Genomic DNA, 19247 nt, shown 5'->3' with positions numbered 1-19247 from the left:
AACTGCTGTGTTTTCTCTGGGTTGCTTGCACAGCAGGAGTTGATACGTGGGTGACCCTTCTTTTTGGCGTCATGCAGCTTCTTGGGTAATATTCGCACCTTGCTGGCCACGAGGGAATGGTCCGTGTCACAATCGGCACTGTGGTAGCTGCGGGTAAGGAGGACACTGGCCAGTTCTGCACGCCTGGTGATGACGAGGTCTAGCTGGTGCCAGTGGCGTGAACGTAGGTGTCTCCACGACACCTGGTGGATCTCCTTGCATTTGAAGAAAGTGTTGGTCACACATAGGCTGTGGGAGCAGCACATCTCCAGCAGTCGCTGACCATTCTCGTTGATCTTGCCCCTTCCGTAAAAGCCGAGACAGGTGGGCCAGGCCTCATGGTCAGCTCCCACTCTAGCATTGAAGTCTCCTAGTAAGTAAAGGCTTTCATTGTTGGGGATACTGGATATTGCCTGATCCAGAGCCTCATAAAACTTGTCTTTCTCCTCGTAGGTGGAGTAGAGGGTTGGGGCGTACACACTGAAGATGTTGACCGGGCCTAAGGATGTTGACAGCCGGAGGGCAAGGATTCTCTCAGTACCTGATGATGGAGGTTCAATGAAGGCGATTAGCGTGTTCTTGATGGCAAAGCCTACACCATGCTGTCTAGGTTCATCCAAGGGCTTCCCCTGCCAAAAGAATGTGTAATTGGCTTCCCTGATGGTGCCGCTGTCAGCCAGTCAGGTCTCCTGGAGGCAGGCAATGTCAATGTTCAGTCGGGAGAGTTCTCTGTCAATGACGGCAGTCTTCCATGCATCGTTGATCTGCTGTAGGTCAGTGGTCAATCCAGGACACATGGTCCTGATGTTCCAGGTTGCAAAACGAAGAGTTGGAGTCTTTTTATTTCTTCTTTTAGTCTTTCCTGGTGCAGAGTTTTGTGGCCCACTTGTTGAGATGGTTCTCTAAGCTCCACGCACCCAGTGAAGCAGGCAGGCCATGGCGGGCAGCACCTTACTGACTGGGGGCTGCCCAGCTTGAGGCGGGTGGTAGCTGTCCAGTGAGACCTGATGATCTCTCCCACCGTCAGAAGTAACCCCTGGCGCCAAGCTGTACGCCAATCGAGCTTTGACTTAGAACCGGTAAACTGCTACTTCTCGTGTTGTGCCGACGCCGTACGATGACGCTGGAGTGTCTTCTCCAGTGGAGCTATGAAGCCTGGGCAGGGTGGTATGGAGAATCAGCTGTTGCCCATGCAGCAGATCCCCCCTCTCCACGCAGCTGGTGTGCCCAAGGGAACGACGAATGCCGATACAGCTTGGCACCAGCGGCGTCGCAGGAGTTGCCGGAATGACGTTGAAGTCAATGTCATACCGCCTTAGGGACTCCATCTCCGGATTTTCTGTTGGGGTTTACTCCCTTAGCCTTTCCCATGAGTGGGTATAGCCACAAGGCAGCAGAGGTTTGGAATCGGAGTTTTCCTTCTCCTAGATGAGCTACCATCCAAAGTTTACGAGTCCCATCTACCCGAAGCAACTGGTTTTAAGGCGCCAGTGGGCCGCCTTCACCCCTTCTCCTGTTAGTAGAAAACATGGTCTGCTGGGCTTCAAATCTAAGCCACTCGCAAAGGCCAGGAGCTGGATTTTAGTTGACAGAGGCAGTAAGAGACGCAGGCCGTATGGGGCATTTTGGAGGATTGGGGCGCTTGTCTCCCACTCCCACCCCGGGCAATGTCAACCTTAGACCATACGCAGTATTGCTCTGTATATATTTTGCCTTGACAAGTGTATAAACATGCATCAGAGATTTTAATATGGGTTTATTGAAATGTTCAAAGGTTCTACCTTCAATTTATTACTTATTTGTTCATCGATTTAAACTCAAGTTTTTTCCCCAGGTAAATTCAGGAAGTGTCCTTTCTAACATTTACCCATGCTCCTTGTGGTATGTGGGTGTTCTAAAAATGTTATTCAACATTATTACTGTGTTTTATTAAATGATTAGCATTTTCATCATTTTAGCCATACATTTATAAAACATGTCAGTTGCTCAGCCTATTAGTGATGTGGGATTTTGTGAGCTATTAACAAAGGAATATAGCAACAGGCACAGGTGATCAAAATTAAAATGTTTTCAAAATGGCAGCCTCATTTAACACCTGGTACTTTCTCTGCTTTTACATGTTAAAACCCAACATGATTACATCTGAATGCATAATGTGGGTTTTTTCACAGCATTTTTGGCAGAAATAAAAACAGAATCTTTTAACTACTGAAAATTCATAAATCAAACATATACAATCACCTATGCCTGCTTTTCAAATACTTTGGAGTTCTTTTTCCAAGAATAAACTCAAGGTGATAATTACTTCACACATTCCTGTACAAGAACATGTACATGTAAAATTTCTACTGTTTTCATGGATAATAACATAAAAATGATATCTATAAATGTTAAAGGCCGGCAAGGTTCAGTCTTTAAATGAAGGGACATTTTCCACTGGGTAAAACAGAAGAATGTATCTATAGTATGCTTGCAAGAAACTCATAGTACAAAGAATGATGAAATGTATTGGGCAGCTGAATGGGGATACAAATGTATATTTAGCCACTGCTCATGTAATAGTGCTAGGGTTGCAATATTTTATAGAAATACTTTTGAATTCGTAATTCTTAAAGAAAGATGTGATGGTCAAAGGAGATTTATTTTTTTAGATATCACATTTAATGGCAACAGAATATCCCTTGTGAATTTGTATGGTTATAATGATGATAATCCTAGCTTTTTTTTGAAAGTTAAAGGAGGAGATTTTATTTTTTGAGAACTCATGAATTATAATATGCTTAGACTGGAATGCTGTTCAAGACTTAGATTTGAATAATTATAATATTTTATGACAAACACAGTGTAGGGCAGCGATTCAAGACCTGAAAAAAGAATTCATTGCCCCCTGGCAAAATTCCAATCAAGACTTAAAGATGTATACCTTATTGGCCTAAATCTGCCTTGAAACAAAGTAGATTATATTACTTTCTTGTATTGGATGACAATCATATAAATACAGCTGATGCGTGTATCTTACCAAGGTATAAGATTGATCATTCAGCTATTGATTTCAGTGTGGCTTTTTCAACGTGTCCAAAGGGTAAAGGATATTGGAAATTTAATGGCCAACTGTTGAGGAACATGACTCTCTCCATGTTTCTCTTTTCTGTGATGATCAAATGTTCTTCAAAATTTTGAAAATTAAAAATGATCTGAAACTATATGTTATTCTACTAGGAAAACAAAAGAGAAACAGGAAAAAGTAAAGAAAATTGAGCAGGAAATAATAGAAATTCAATGGGGACTGTTGAATAACACAGGAAACTCTGGAACATTTAGAGAAGAAAAAAAAGCAGAATCATAGGAAACTAGGAAAAAATATATCGAAGGTGTAATAATTAGATCTAAAACTAGATGGTACAAATTTGGGGAGAAAAGCACAAAGTACTTTTTAAATCGTTTCAATAAGACAATAAAGGAAATTATTTTAGATGATGGGACAAATATATCTGACCAAATAGATGTTTTAGAAGCTCAAAAACAGTTTAATATGGAATTGTACAAAAGTAGAATTGCTCAGCTTGATTATGAGGCTACTCAAGCATATATATTAGTTCTGTGTGCAATGAAATTTCCCAAATTAATGAGCTAAATTGTAACAGTTCAATCTTGAAAATTGCACCTAATTTTGAATGTGAGGCTACAATAGTGGTTTTGTGTTCATGTGACTAGAATTTGATGTGTACATATTTTGGATTTTGTAAACCAGTCTCCTTACTGTAAAGAGGGAGAACTAACTGTCTTTAAGGCCTTGATATCAAATTAAGTCTCTGTCATGGAAAATGATATTTCATTTTGCATTTTTAAAAAGCAAAATTCACAAAGTTCAATTCTTGATAGAATGCTGGCAGAATGGTGTGGCTCTCTATCTCTCCCAAACAAAACAAAACTTGTATATATTTTAAAAAATGTATTTAGTATGACAATTAATTTTTTTTCTCCTGGCAGCAGATTGTCACTGAAACAAATATATGACACGTCTTTAAAAAAAACTAGATGCCAGAAGTTAATTAACCTAGATTATTTTTTGGATGAAGTTATCACTTTAATACATGACCACTGCTTCACATTTCTGCATGTCACTATGTCAAGTTTAATATTTTTTCCTGTGTTTGCACCCTTAATATCACTTTGAAATCTCCATATATAAAACACAATCTAAATTAATTTACCTAATGCTTACCATTCTCTAAGATTAAGTGAAATATATTATATATTTTCAAGTCGAGTCTGGTATCTGGCACAAAGTGCTAGAGTTGGATCAGCTTGGAAGCTCTCCAGTAGTCCGGTGGTGATAGCAAGGTTTCATAAGGATATGTGCAATGCACTGCCATAATTGACCAAGATTAGTTCATATCACCACACTGATATATAACACCTCAAAGACATGGCTTAGGTCTTCATGAGAGAGTTCAGCACCATTGTTCAGTAAAGTAAGGCCTCCCATTTAACTTAACTTTCCTATTACATTGTCGCCTTTTGTGGTTTAATGACATTGAAATGGAATGCATTTTTGCTATAAAACATGGTAGTGGTCCCATATATTTTTTTTAGTGTGCTATTATTTGTATTAACAACTGCCTGATGTAATAAATGTGGAACATGCCACCTGTCATTGTTTCTTTGGTGTGTAAACCTATATGCATTTAGACAAGCATACTGCAATTTGCTACAAAAATCACTGTGAGTTATCTTGCTTCATTAGCGCTGGACAAAATGTTATAAGTTGTACTGACCTTAGCTACTACTTGTTTTAAATATCATTAATTAATCAACTTTACTGTCTAAAATTTGCCAGTTTGAATTTCAAAACTTGCATGGCAACTTAATTTTTCATTAAAATTTAGTTTTCAAAATTTAAATGTTTATATAAATTTCCTCCCAAAATGTCATTTATCAATGTTTTTATATTTCAAACATATTTCCAGACAGGCCTCATTGTGTATTACAATTACATTTTTACTGCTGCATTGAAAAATTTCTATTATTAAGGAATATATAGCAAATTAAGTTTTGGTTTCTCAAAAGCACTTGGACCAAAACTTGCACCATTTGGAACACCGGCACTACACACTTTCTGACAGTTTCACATGTCTTGTTTGCTATGAAATTCAAAAAGACTTCATGCATACAGTTGAAATAGGTGTGGTATGCAACTATAAAAGTTTGACTAAAATTGGCCATAAGCCTTCTTTTGTCTGTAGAAACTCGAGATCCTTTACCAGGAAATGACAAATATTGCTCACCCGATCCTGACTGCACGTTTAGGCTTTCATCCATAAAATGTAATGGCTGACCACTACATGTTTGCCCCCCTCCCTCCACCCCTGAAAAGGTTCTGCAGGCACCATTGGTGCATCCTTTGAGAATTTCACACATGTTGGACCCAGAAGATCAGTCAATATTTACTGAAACCAGTGCCTAAAAAATGCAGCATAAAACACTTGCAATTTCAGGTCCAGGTCCCCCTAGTTTTTTATTCCATCTCCTTACTTGGCTTTTCAAAAGTTGACAGCTATATATACCAAGAAGTGGATCAGGCCGAACGGGGTCATGTGATACATTTCAGGCACCATAGGCAGTGTGTGAATGGGTCTTGCCTGGAAAGCTCCATCACAGACATCTAGCTGCTGCTGCCCTAGCCAGCTGGCCGGGAGGGGCCAAACAATCTTGCATCTTCCAAGCTGATGGCAGACTGTGCTATGGCAACAGTCATTTGACAGGAAACAAAGCTGATGGCAGACTGTGCTATGGCAACAGTCATTTGACAGGAGACATACCAAGGCCGCCAGGTGAGTCATTCACAATGCTGCCAACCAACTTGGCAGGAAAAATACTATGACAAAAAGTATGTTGATCATTTAAACCGATATAAATATATAAACTGATGATAAAGATGTAGAGAATAAAAGTATGCTGAAGACAAAGATGCAGACATAAAGGAACCATATAAATGATCAAAATGTTGTGTTGAGAAAGACTGATGACTCCTCTAGCAGCCACAACACCATCCATGCATGCAGAGGCTGAGCAACAGTGAGGATTCCCCAAGTACCACCATGCTGCTGACCTGGTCGATGGCACTGATGACACCCTGACTGTTGTTTTACATTGTGGATGGTGATGCCATTGTAGCACTGTTGACCACAATGGTCAACTTCCCCATCATAGTCAGCATTGAGTGCCTGACCTGGACTGTAGCATAATGGCTCTGGCCAGGGCTAAATCTAGTTAACAGCTCAAAGCATGACAAACTTCAATCCTGGGCATTGCACGGCTGCTTAATCTCTGTGGAAGAGTTTCTGCTCATCATCGATGAGTGCGGCAAGAATGAGGTGATCATAATCATGGTGAATATACAGATGCAAACCTGTCCTTCAACCAGGCTGCAAAAAACAGGTTGATCATTTCCACAAAGGATGAGGCTCACACAGAACTCCTGGAATGCTGGGTGTGGGTTGGGAAATCATCCTGAGTTGCACAGTATTCCACCTGCTGCTACTGCTGTGTGCTTCCCTGAGGCTGTGGCCTGCTCCAGCACTTCTCCTTCATTTCATTAAAATGTTGAAGATATAGTGCAATAGAGGTCATGCACAGGATTTAGAAGTGTATGGTCTATGGATATACTAGCAAGTGTGGAACAAGTTTCGTGGAGAAAACTAGTGTGTCTCTGCCTGCTTTTCATGTGGCCACTGTGAGCCTCTTGGTTTTGCCAGCCTTTTCCCTTTGGCTGTAAACCTCTATCAATCACATCTGGGACTAATTTCTGCAAGAGTGATTGGTCGGCAGAATGGTTTCCATACCTGGTCATGCTGGGGTATGCTATCATGGATCCTGCAATAATGGAGTTACTAACCATTTTCTTCACAATGCCAGAATAGGAATTCATGATGCAAGTTGACATGAACAAAGATCCATATGCCTCATGCACTTAAACCCTCAAGAGAATAAATCGGCTCAGGCCCAGATTCCTGCTAAAATTCTACCTGGAAAGCACTCTACTGCAAGGCCTGTCGATTAAAGGCTCAATCAGGCAAATGTACATGGATCATGTAACTGAAAGCGGGAACAAAGAGCGTTAGTAATGAAGATATGACAGACCCACTGTTCTTCTGTCTAGTTACCTCTTGGCTTCGAGATGAATAATACATTAGCTCCATCACTATTGCCAAGTAAAGGAGCAACAGAATTACAGGTCATGTTTTGGCTGTGACAGGGAAATTCTCTCCAAACTGGTGATGATCAAAGGGTCCAACAATCCATGGCTTTAGGACATACACCTGGGTGAAGGAGGTGGTAAACCTCATTTACGGCCTTGTCAAAGGTCCAAACTATATTCTCCTCCCTCACCCAATCTATAGAGTGGGATGAATATTGAGACCCCAAAAGTGGAAAAGGGCAACTGATACCTTCGGCAACTGATCAGTGTTAATCAAAATTGAGAGCTTTTCATCCTGTTTTGCTTTTCATGTTAGACAGGTCTATTCCATTTTATCTTCCTCCTTGGAGAAAAGGAATTAATGAGAGTTAGTTTTCCCATCTCGACTAAGAGGTAGGTGGTGCAATAAAGCAGATTTATGATTTCATCTTGTCACAGTAGGAAGTGTGATAGTCTCATCCTCTTTCATTGACAACAAAATCCAGATGAGCTGGGGATGACCACAGACTGACCAATCCACTAATCCAAGGAGCCATGGCAAAGTTATCAATAGTGTAATGGAAAGAGAAGAAGATATGGTCATCCACTGGACGGTGTGAGTCTCAGAGAAATATAGTGTTTGAACAGGAACATATGAGAAGGAAGGGTATCAACTCTGTTCCTTCACTCACCTCAGTTATACAATTTCATTGCCGTGCTTCATGGGCTGAATGGTAACAAAGAGAAAGGGTGAGTATTTACCTCATTTCTTTGCCTTGTCCAATGTTGAAAATCCTTTGTCTGAGTTCAAAGACCAGCACCCAGTGCATTTCACCTAGTGACAAGAGGTAAAGATGGAGGATCAGTCCCAAACATCATACCTGGTGACTTAGGGATAAAGATACCGGTGCTTGATGCCTAGTGACATAGCCTTGGTGACTGTCACGTGACACAGTACCTGGTGCTCTAAGCCTGTCCAATGGTCCCTGGAATAAATGGCCAGAAGATGTAGACCTTATTGGGTGTCTCTGTTCAGAGGAATTAACTCTGATGAATAAGACCTGTTTGCATTGGGATGGAAGGACTTCCTCATGGAAACTGACAACTTTCTTTCATGTTTCAGTGATGCCACCCTCACTGGTGATTTCAATACCTGAAAAGAGCCACATACCCCTCATTTACAGAAGCTGGTGACTTCCCTAATTTGATAAGTGTCTTTAGCCACTCCTGAGAACGGTGTGGGTCACTGAGTGATGATGAGGAAGAAATATATCACTTCTAACTAGCCACATAGGCATGATGAATTTCTCCAAAGGCAAGAACAAAGGATAACCATCTGTATATACACATGCAGTACCTGCTAAGCATGTGGGGTGCATGTTCCAAGTTACCTGTTTATGAGCACATTAGCCTACACCATGCAGCTTACCGAATGCTGTAAGGAAACACAACAAACAATGAACTGGGACAAAAACTGGGGAAGGTAAACTTACCCTAATACTGCTAGACTTGGAGAAAAATGAAGTACCACTTTGCTGTTGAGGTACTAAAAATTCTCAGATGAAATGCAAAGGGAAACATATAAATGAAAATATGCAACAACTGGAGAGGAAATATAAAATAATACACAACAAAAAATATGAATGAAAGTAAAAATATTAAAAGACAAATTAGAGGTTGAAAGCACTGAGTACCCAAGACACATGAGGACTGCATGAAGTCCTTACAGGAGTTAACTCAGGTACCAAACTGGAATCTTGTTTATTATTCTAGACCTCCAAAGGAATAATCTCCTTGGACTAGGATCTATTGCCAGGAAAATAATTATAGCAATGTAATGACAGGTATTAAATGGCATGATTTCCCAGATGTTCTGATAAATGATCTTTTCCCCAAATGAATGATGATGGAAGCAATCAATATTTGTCAACACATGATTTTACCCTACTTTCTGCTAGACTTATGGATTAGAGGTGTAGGGGATACACAATATATACTGAGACCATCATTCCAGTTCAGGGTAAAGGTGTTGACTTCCCTCTTTATTTGGATCTAAAACTTGTGAGATAAAGACTGGGAGCATGGTATACTTTCTCATTGTAAAGATATCCTCCAGAGGTTGTACCTAGCATTGTATAATTGAAATAAATGGTGTCAATGGACCATTCAGTGTGGACAGGTGGATTCCCTTTGGTAGTAAATCTGCTAGGACATTGAGACCTAATGGGATGTGGAGCACTTGAGTGTTGAGTCAACAATCACACCACAGGAGAAAATTCCAAACCAAAAGGACCTTAGCTTCCAGAGTAATTAACAATAGTCAGAAAGAATGAGAATAACCATTCCATGTAAAATCTACTGCTATGATCAAAAGACTTTAACCATTGTCTTTATTGCAAGGGGGTTGATGTTAATGAAGGGTCCAAATCTGTTGTTTTTTTAAAGTAGGGCACAAGGTGGGCTGTACAGTCAGTCATGCTGGGATCTGTGCAAATCATGATTTCCAGGAGTTGGTTCCATGCTACCTGCCAAAATCCAAAGCTATCCTATAATTTGCTAAAATGGGACCTAGTTAATCTGAAAATGATTCTTTTCTTTGGAGGGAAAAGTCATGGCACAACTGTAATCATTTGCAGTGTAAGATGAACAAGCAGTCCAAAATGAGAAGATACAAATATGCATTGGGAAGTCCCAGAAGGCAAGAAACATTCCTGGGCTTTTCAAACAGATGGAAGACATGACCAAGATGATTTTCAGGGTATGGTATGAACACTGTACTTTGTATGCTGTAGGTTTGGACTGGCAGGAAAAGTTTCCCCTTGAATGGTATTCAGAAGTGATCTTGGTGTCTCCATTTTGAACTTGGGTACCCAAATGCACTGTTGAGGTAGTTTACATCAATGACTGTTCAGGGCTAACTACTGGCCTTGGTAACTAGGAAAGTCACTATGCTTCAGTGAGTTTGTGTAGTGAACAATGGTAGGATAAACAAGGTATCATTTTCTTCAGGAAGGCTCATGGGGAAAGAAGATGGCCTAATTTCTTTAGTAGCCTGTTTCCTGACCTTCTCTTTGTGTTAGTGAAATAGTAGGCTGAAAGATAGAGACTTAAGTCAGAAAGAGCATATTTTTCCCTAAGCTGGAAATTAATGGAAGCAACTATGGCAAACTGGAGAGTGAGTATTGAACTACTCTGTCAAGTGCATGACCTATACACAACACCAGCTCACAGGTATGTCTTGTGACAGGGTTCTCAGATTTTGGTTATGCTCAGATTACTGAAATATAATCATTGAGAATGGAGCGATAAATAAAACAGTGATGACTGAAACAGGTAGTAGGTGACAAAGGAGACAGAATTTCTTGACACTTGGACATGCAGCTATTCAGTCAATACACTTTGAGTGTCATCAAGGGTCTACAACAGGTAATGTGTCCGGAAATAGGAATTTATCTTGACTGGTACTAGATCGCGATGGAGACAGAACGAATATTGGACATGTACAAGTCCACGATGCATTCATGTCAGTTTGGTTCTGTGGCTTTAACACCATTTTTAGCACATGCTAGATCAACCTGTCTGGTGGAGTAACAAACCAGAAAAAATCAAGAAAGAACCACCAATCCATGGTAAGTTACTGGCAAGCTTTCACATAATCACTACTCACATTAGCCAAGCATGAATTTTGAACCCATGTGAGAAGGAATTGATTGGCAAAAAGAGTGCATTTTAGACCATTCCGACTCCTAGAGCCCTATCATAGATTTAGTACCTAATATTATACAATAATGGTTCAATGAATCTGATGCCACTAACGATGCTGTACACAACAGAACCAGGACTGAACTTTTTGTGACTAGGTGACAGTTGGTATCACCAGGTGACTGAAAAAGACACATCACTGTACCCAGTCCCAGCTGTAAGAATTTTTGGGAAATCCTGTACCAGCATCATTGGGATTTTTTTATTCTGGAAACAACTAATATTTAGCTAATATTTTCCCCATGAGTGTGGGTTTAATATTAGGATCATTATCAATACAAGTAACATATTTATCTTGGTTTGAGTCAAGGACATTGTGTTTACATTGTTCTTTATTATAATTTCTTCCTGTCAGTGAACAGACATTTCCATAAAATAATAGTTTTTTTCTATCAAAAGCATTAATTGTGACTTTGATTAAGTAGAGGGCTTAATAATCTTGTTTACTTGGAAAATTATTTATTTGTGCTTGAGATCGTTAAGCAGAATCAGTCTTATTGTTGTGTTCAGTATTTGGGCTGGAGTTCATTTATTCAAATTATTTATTCACTGTAAACACAAAGTGCTCATCTATAATAATATTCTTAGACAGAGACATTAACTTGGAATTACAGTGATTTAAAACAAAAACTTCTTGGATTATATTATTGTGATTCATCAAAAGACTGTTGGCACATCATTACAATTCAGGCCATTGGTATATTAGTACATATTAGACTATAGTCTATGCCAGGCACAACACCTTCAGCATAGGAAATTATTTGAAAGGTCACTCAAGTTTATTCAGAACTTTATTCACTAGGACTTGTGTCACAAATTCTGGGATTATTTGGGATTTAATTTGCAATACCATAAGATATGTTTATATTTTCACTCTGTATTCTGAGGAAATAAATTATGTCAAATTTTACAAAACTTGTTTGTTTTTGCTCTTTTCTATTCTTTAGTTTAAGACCATATAGTCATAATACTAATGCTGATGGTTTTACTTCCAAATGACCCTGACATTTGCACCATACTAAGGGTCAGAATTACGGTAGGAGTGCATGTTTATTGACTGTATGATCCTAGTATATCAGCCATATCTTCCAGGGTTTGAGACTTATAAACAATGATAAATATAAAAACTAACAAAGAATTTCAAATGAACTTTACCTAATATGGGTTTCAGACTAAAGCTTGGGGTGTATAGATATGAAAAGGTAGAGAGCTCCCTAACTACACAAAGTATGGCAGCTTTTCATCCAGGGTTTGGCACTTGACTGAATGACCACTATGCCATTATTTTTACACAAAAATCTAGTAGAAAAAGTAAGGAAAATTATGTTCATAAATTAATTTCTTACAGATCTTGAAACATTTTAACACCACCAAATTTCTGATGGACTTGGAACAGATTCCATGGGATACTATCTGAAGACATAGATATCTTAAATATAAAGAGAGACTTGTTTCTGAATGTAGTGGTAAAATTTAACCAAAATCTCAACCAATGCTGATACCACTGGTGAAATGAATGATACCTAAGTCTCACTCATTATGAAGCAGAAAAAAATTCCACTGCAAAGGTGTATCCCATAAATTTGTGACTTTGTGGAAATTGGTGCATGTACTATGGAATGCATAATTTTCACCCAAAATAAATAATAATTCCACAGAAGCTGGAATGGTTGGCAGCTCTGGTTTTAGTGAAAACTCCAGTTTAATATGATCATCTCTAAATTCAATACTAAGCTTTTATGGTTGACACATTCAAACGATCCTCTAATGACACTTAAATTATGGTGTTTTCCTTGTTATTATAAGATGGGATTATGTAGATTTGTCCTTCAGTACCTTTAAACAAAATCTCACCATAAATTTCACCAAAACTAAATCATAATTCCTCAACAATCAAAGTAGTTGGCATCTCTGTTTTAGAGAAAAACCCATTTCAACTGGATCATTATTTCATTTAGCAATAATAAATTGTATGATCAATCAATTTCAAATGTTTTGTTATCAAACCCATGTGTCATGTCTTTTCCTTGTTATTATAATACAGAGCTATGCAAACTCATCCTGAAACACTTCACTGTCATTAAATGAAATATAATGTTGGCAAGGGAAGGGAAGAGATGTTAAGAGAAACCTCATCTTTCCCAGCATCGATTTTATTATTCTAAAGTTAAAACCAGGCCAGTTAAGTTGTTTTCTCAACTGAAGAAACAATGAAACACCTAATTTACTATGCATTACCAAATGGATCCAATGTCACTATAACAACTGCTGGTCCCTGGGAATTCTCTAAAATAAGAGTGTAGTTGTCAAAATCCTCCTGTGTCAGGTCCTGAATGTAGAGATGTGCTTCTTGAGCCCTCAGCTGAATTTTGCTGTCATACAACATGTAGCCAATTATAGCACTTCTAAGATGTGTGTTGGTTCTGTTTGTATTCATGACTATGGTGCCATTTTTCTTAAACATGAAGCTGGTCACATTTGAATAACTATAAAATGGTATGGATATGTTGATAAAGTGACCAATTCCTCCTGCAAATTTATTTTTTTCCTCACTTAAGAAAGCTGGAACCCCTAGAAAGATAAGATAACACAAATAATTTAGATGATTGAATAGCACAGCAAGCTTTATTAATAATTCTGATCATAAAATACATAGTTTTAATGGGATGTAGTTAAACATCTTCATAGTCATGGACTGGTGTTGTTTGAATTGAGGTAAGACATATAAATAAATTTAAGGAAAGGGTTCTAAAAGTTCTAGAGTCCCTCAAAGGGACTGATGTTCTACTGGCTGAAAAGAATGTCTTAGAGTTGATTATCTCTACGTTTTACTTGCTGAGTGTTGAGACTATCTCTGGTATTTCTGAGCAAAATCATTTGCTGATAAATTGATGTGACAGACATACTGGAATAAACATAGCACCAATTTCATTTTGGACCAATTAGAAATTATTAAAAGTCTTTTTGGTGAAATGTGATGTGTGATGTGATTTTCATTTTTTAACGTAGCTTTAACAATTTTTCAGTCATATTGCTCTGATGTCAGCAATGTAGCAGTTTATAGTGATGTCTAGCACTGGGGCATCATGCTGCAGACATGTAGCATGATGTCCCACCCAGTCACATTATCCTGACACCAGGCTGACCAGTCCTAACACTAACCTCTTAATGCTTAACGCCAAGCGAGGCATCTGTTAGTATCATTTTTGTAAGTCTCTGGTATGACTCAGCCGGGGATCGAACCCACGACCTCCCGCATCTGAGGCGGACGCTCTAACCACTAGGACACCGGTGTGGTTTTTGGTGAAAAATGGCCACTTATTCAGGAGTAGAAGAAGCAAGTTGCTAAAGATGGCTACCATGTTGACCATACCAGACGTCCAGGAGGACCATTTTCGTTAAGGATCAGTTAAATGTCAAACAAAATATTTTCATGAAAATCCCTTATCGATATGACCATCCATCTATGAGAAGTAACAATGCTAAGATTTTCAAAATGGCCAACATGGTGGCCATATTAAAGGTTACGTAACGGGTCTCAAACTCAAACCACCCTGAGGGCAGACCTGCCAACCCTGACGTGTCCATCTCAGTAAGGGCAGTTGATTTTTTCCATAAGACTGACCAGTTTCAGTAAGGTGAAACAAAATACCAATAACTGCTAATGTATAGCTGGAAAACATAATTAAAAGTTTGACATAGCGATGATAAACATTATGTTCAACTGAAAAGTTTGTAAAGCATGCATAGACTTTATTTACCACAAGTACAGCTGCACAAACTTTAGCTCCAAACCATATGCAACTCAATGGCTTGTTGCTATCTCTCAACTTGACGTAATTATTGGAAATTCTTTTTCCATTTCACATGATGACGGCAATCATATCTCCCACAGCAAGAATACTCAAACTGGCACGTGATGTCAAATAAACGTAATTGTATCCTTTCTAGCTTTTATTCACAAGAATCTGAATACTCCTTTTTATTCCCCTGTGTTGAAAATTAACACTTTTTAAGAAGCTTATTTTCCATTTTATCTTAAACATGCATTACTTTCTGGATGCCATTTTAAAAACAAAATTCTATAATCAAAAGTTTGATCATACAGATACTTCGCATGAACAAATAGGTGCAGTTTAAAGCGTCGGTTGCTGCTGTGAAGATAGTCTGGTTCCCTGACTTATTTCACTAGTCCTAATATTAAACCTAGATCCATATCAAACACGGATGAATCGATTATCCAGATTTTTTGACAACTATCATTTTCCCATAGTTTGTGCTTGTATGCCATAAGTCCGTATTTTAAGGGTAATTTTTGTAAGACTTACGGCAAAATCTTAAAGTTGGCAGGTCTGCTGAGGGCCGCACAAGTTCAATTTTGATGGCCCAAGGGCCACACCACCTTTGTTATCTCTCATGACACTTTGTGATGCCAATCATTTTGTGGGCCACATGATATGGCTTGGCAGGCTGCATGCGGCCTGCAGGCCATGTGTTTGAGACCCCTGGGTTAAACTGACAACACTTTAATTCAGATCGAACTAGATATTAAAGACCACTAGAGCATCTGCCTCGGATGCAGGAGGTCATGGGATTGATCCCCAGTTTAGTCATACCAAAGACTTACAAAAATGGTACTAACAGCTACCTCGCTTGGCATTCAGCATTAAGAAGCTAGTGTTAGGACTGGTTGACCTGGTGTCCGGATAATGTGACTGGGTGAGACATCATGCTACATGTCTGAGGCATGATGCCCCAGTGGTAGATATCACTATAAACTGTCACAATGCAGACATCGTAACAATATGACTGAAAAATTGTTAAAGCTACATTACAAATCCAAATCACACACACACACGATATCAACAAAATTTTCGGACAACAATCCCATATCAATATGACCATCTAAGAGAAGTAACAATGACAAGATTTTCAAAATGGTCAAGACGATGGCCATATTATTAGTTCTATTGGCAACAATTTGGAATCAACTAGACATTATATAAGTTTTCTGACAAAAGTCACTTATCAATATGACCTTCTATTCAGGAGTGGCAAAACACCGTGTTCAAGACAGACGCTATGGTTGCATTATTTGATGTCAGATCATTTTCATTTAGATTCAACTAGATCATCCCAAGAAGTCTTTCGCTGAAATTCCTGTGTCAATATGATCAATCATCTGGAAAAGAGGTGTAATGACAATGTTTCCAAAACATCAACTGTGATGGTCATACTAGAGGTCAAATCAGCACTGACCATTTGGGACCATCTAGATATAAATATTCTACATGTCAATATGACCTTCTGTTCAGATGTAGTGACAATACAATATTCATTATGGCTTCCATGGCAATAGTGGATGTCAGATTAGCATCACATATCAATCAGATTTTCCAATCAGAAGAATTAGAAATAACTAAATTTTCAAATGGCTGCCATGACAGACATATCAAATATCAAATCATCACCATTTTCATTTGAAACCAACTTGACATCAAAAAGTCTTTTAGTGAGAATCCATATTTTATTTGATGCAATGGTTCTTCTGGTGTATAAAGATGCCAACAGGTACCCAAATACTCGCCTACTGATAATAACCCAGGTAATAAAATGAACAACCAAGTACCCGTTTAAAAAACCCACAAAAGTGTTCCAAGTTCAGATTAAGACAAAGAATAACAATTACAGTTAGAGGTTTGTTTCGTGTGCACATTTATTCATCATCACAGGGGCTCGAATGGTTCCTTACTATTTACTTGTTATATATGTTCTATATAATAATACAAGGGAGGACACTTCTCTTCTTCTCACGAGACCTATTTAAGAATCAACACTGATATTTATAGCTAGACCATCCTAACTTTGTGCCTACCCATTGTTTATGCACCATTTTTCTTGTGACTTAAACGCACTTGTTTTCAGATCCTGATGGCATTAACTGGGTCAATATCTTTTTATCGACAGCGACAGAAAGTACTGATTATGAAATATTCAATGAAATAAAATACAAATAAAAGCACAGTATAAATGTCTGGTTTAAATAATACCATTTAGCCTCAAGTTTTGGCCCTGGAGCTAGTATTAGTTGTTCAAGTTAGGGCCACTGTTCATATGTTCATTTATGGGACCTTTTTGTATTAGTGGGAAACCCAGGACAGATATTTTTGGCATGGCAAAAGCAACATAAAAACTTGCTTAATGTAACATACACTTCATATAGGAAAATATGAATGAAATGGACACCTATACAGAATGAAATGTTTCACTGAATATATTTAAATATAAGGGAAATCTGTTATTTAGTAACACTGAAAATAAATATCTAATAAAAATTGGCCACATGTGTAAATATGGTAAGTTTTGCATTAATTGTATATAACATAGTTCCAAGAAAACAGATGGGCTTCTTGACTGTGAAACCACTTGTCATAGATTCATTCTATTTTGATACTACATATGTAGTGGACCAATCTAAATTTGAAATAAATGGCGCCATATATCATTAAAAAAAATGTGTTGTATCAATGTGACTGTTACATGTTACATGACTGAAAAATGTCAGAGGAGAGGGATTTTGTTAACCATAAAAACATGTTGCACCAGACCATCATTAAGGGATGAACCATGGCAGGTCAAGGATTCTTCAACAGTCATCATTTGTGGACTTTATGACTATTCGCGACCGTTACAGTAGACGTGAAGACTAGTTAAAGTGAGAGTTGTGCATCAATAATTTATCAATTTCTTTTGTGTCCATACTCTTTTACTAACTACTAATCCACATGGATTTAGCCATTTGTGGGGAAAAAATGAATGCAGATCCAGCTAAGTAGCAAAAACAGATCTAAATGAATAAAATAATAAAATAAATATGTATATTTTTCATATAGTTTTCTGTAATTATGGCATGTAATACAGACTGCTATTTTATGCTCAGATTATGTTGTATTTTTTGCCACTTATATTAGTAATAAATTATGCTTATACCTCTCTTGGGGGTTGGCATGTGTGAACCTACAAATAAGCAGTTCAGGTTCACATTTAATACAACTTCCCTTTGATTGGTTACTCAGGTAACCAATCGTTAGGACCGATGGGTACCTGACTGAACTTTGACATCTCTACTGGAGTAGCAATAATATTTTCAAGATGGCAGCCATACTGGATGTCCATGCTGCACCACTTTCATTAATAACCAATTAGACTATAGGTTGAACATGTGTGTGTAAAGTTTCATTTAATTCCTTCAAGTAATTTAACATGAATAGTTTTAACAAACTTTTAGCTAATAGACAGACTGGCAATGGACAATGTAAGATGAACAACACGCCATCCAGTAAGCTCTTTTGGTCTATGACCAATTAAGCTACAAGTGGATTTCATTGCTCAGCCCCATCATGTGCATTTCTGTCTAAATATGTGTATCTTGCAGAAGAGAAAGTTTACCTCATTCTGGTGATATTCAGTATCTTTTGTATTTGAAATACATTTCTTTGTAAATACAAAACAGTGCATTAAGAAAGCATATTATGGGAAATATGTCTGTGTATTTGTATGTGTGTAAAAGCTGTTATTACTAAAACCTAAATAGTAATCACACTAGCTGCAGAGTAATGAAGTAACGAAATCACTTTGTTAAGATTCCCTTTATCCACTCTTGATCAAAATCTATTTTATCTTCTACTACAAAGATTACATTACTCAGCAGATCCAAGTGTTTTCTCTGGGCAAAACCCAAGTTAACATCTTAGCTAGGAAAGCAAAGTAGAGATAGTGTAAGGGATGGCAGATAGAAAGAAAAGCTTTCAGGAATGCTGCAAAGAAGAGCTTGAGATAGAGTGCATGAATATGATTGCCAGAAGTCATAAATGAAAGAGGAATGTATCACCTCTTGTAACTTGATACTGACTGATGATTTGCATGAAAATAATGACATTATGACACAAACAATTAAACAACCTATGTTCAGTGTTGAGAATTATGTACAATGCAATGCAGCTATGTATTTCTATACATGTTGAGAGACCTACATGAAGTTTCAGTTTGTGTTGAATAAACTTGGTCCTGCCACATACTGAACCATAAAGTACATAGTTGGTGTGTCAGTGCAAGATCAGTATTTTATGACATTAATGAAGATCTGAAATTATTACAACAAATTTTGAACTTAAAAGCATGGTTTTCAGTATCTGAGTCTACTGTGAGAAATACTGTTTACACTTGGATTTTATTTATGGCCAAACAATGGCGTGAATAAAATATA

At 38.0% G+C, this 19247-nt stretch overlaps 1 protein-coding gene across 1 annotated transcript in view; it reads right to left on the bottom strand.

The window, feature by feature from the left end:
- LOC149782420 (uncharacterized) overlaps window positions 1–19247 on the bottom strand; it is a 162688-nt gene that overhangs the window by 50314 nt on the left and 93127 nt on the right. The window contains exon 11 of the mRNA XM_089935136.1: window positions 13220–13552. Within this exon, the coding sequence (XP_089791262.1) occupies window positions 13220–13552 (333 nt within the window). The remainder of the gene's footprint in view (window positions 1–13219; window positions 13553–19247) is intronic.

Source organism: Sinohyriopsis cumingii, chromosome 15, assembly GCF_028554795.1.
Source record: "Sinohyriopsis cumingii isolate HCF-2022 chromosome 15, ASM2855479v2, whole genome shotgun sequence".
Taxonomy (NCBI): domain Eukaryota; kingdom Metazoa; phylum Mollusca; class Bivalvia; order Unionida; family Unionidae; genus Sinohyriopsis; species Sinohyriopsis cumingii.
Note: the sequence above shows the minus strand (reverse complement) of the source record. Positions and strands in the feature narration are given on the sequence as shown.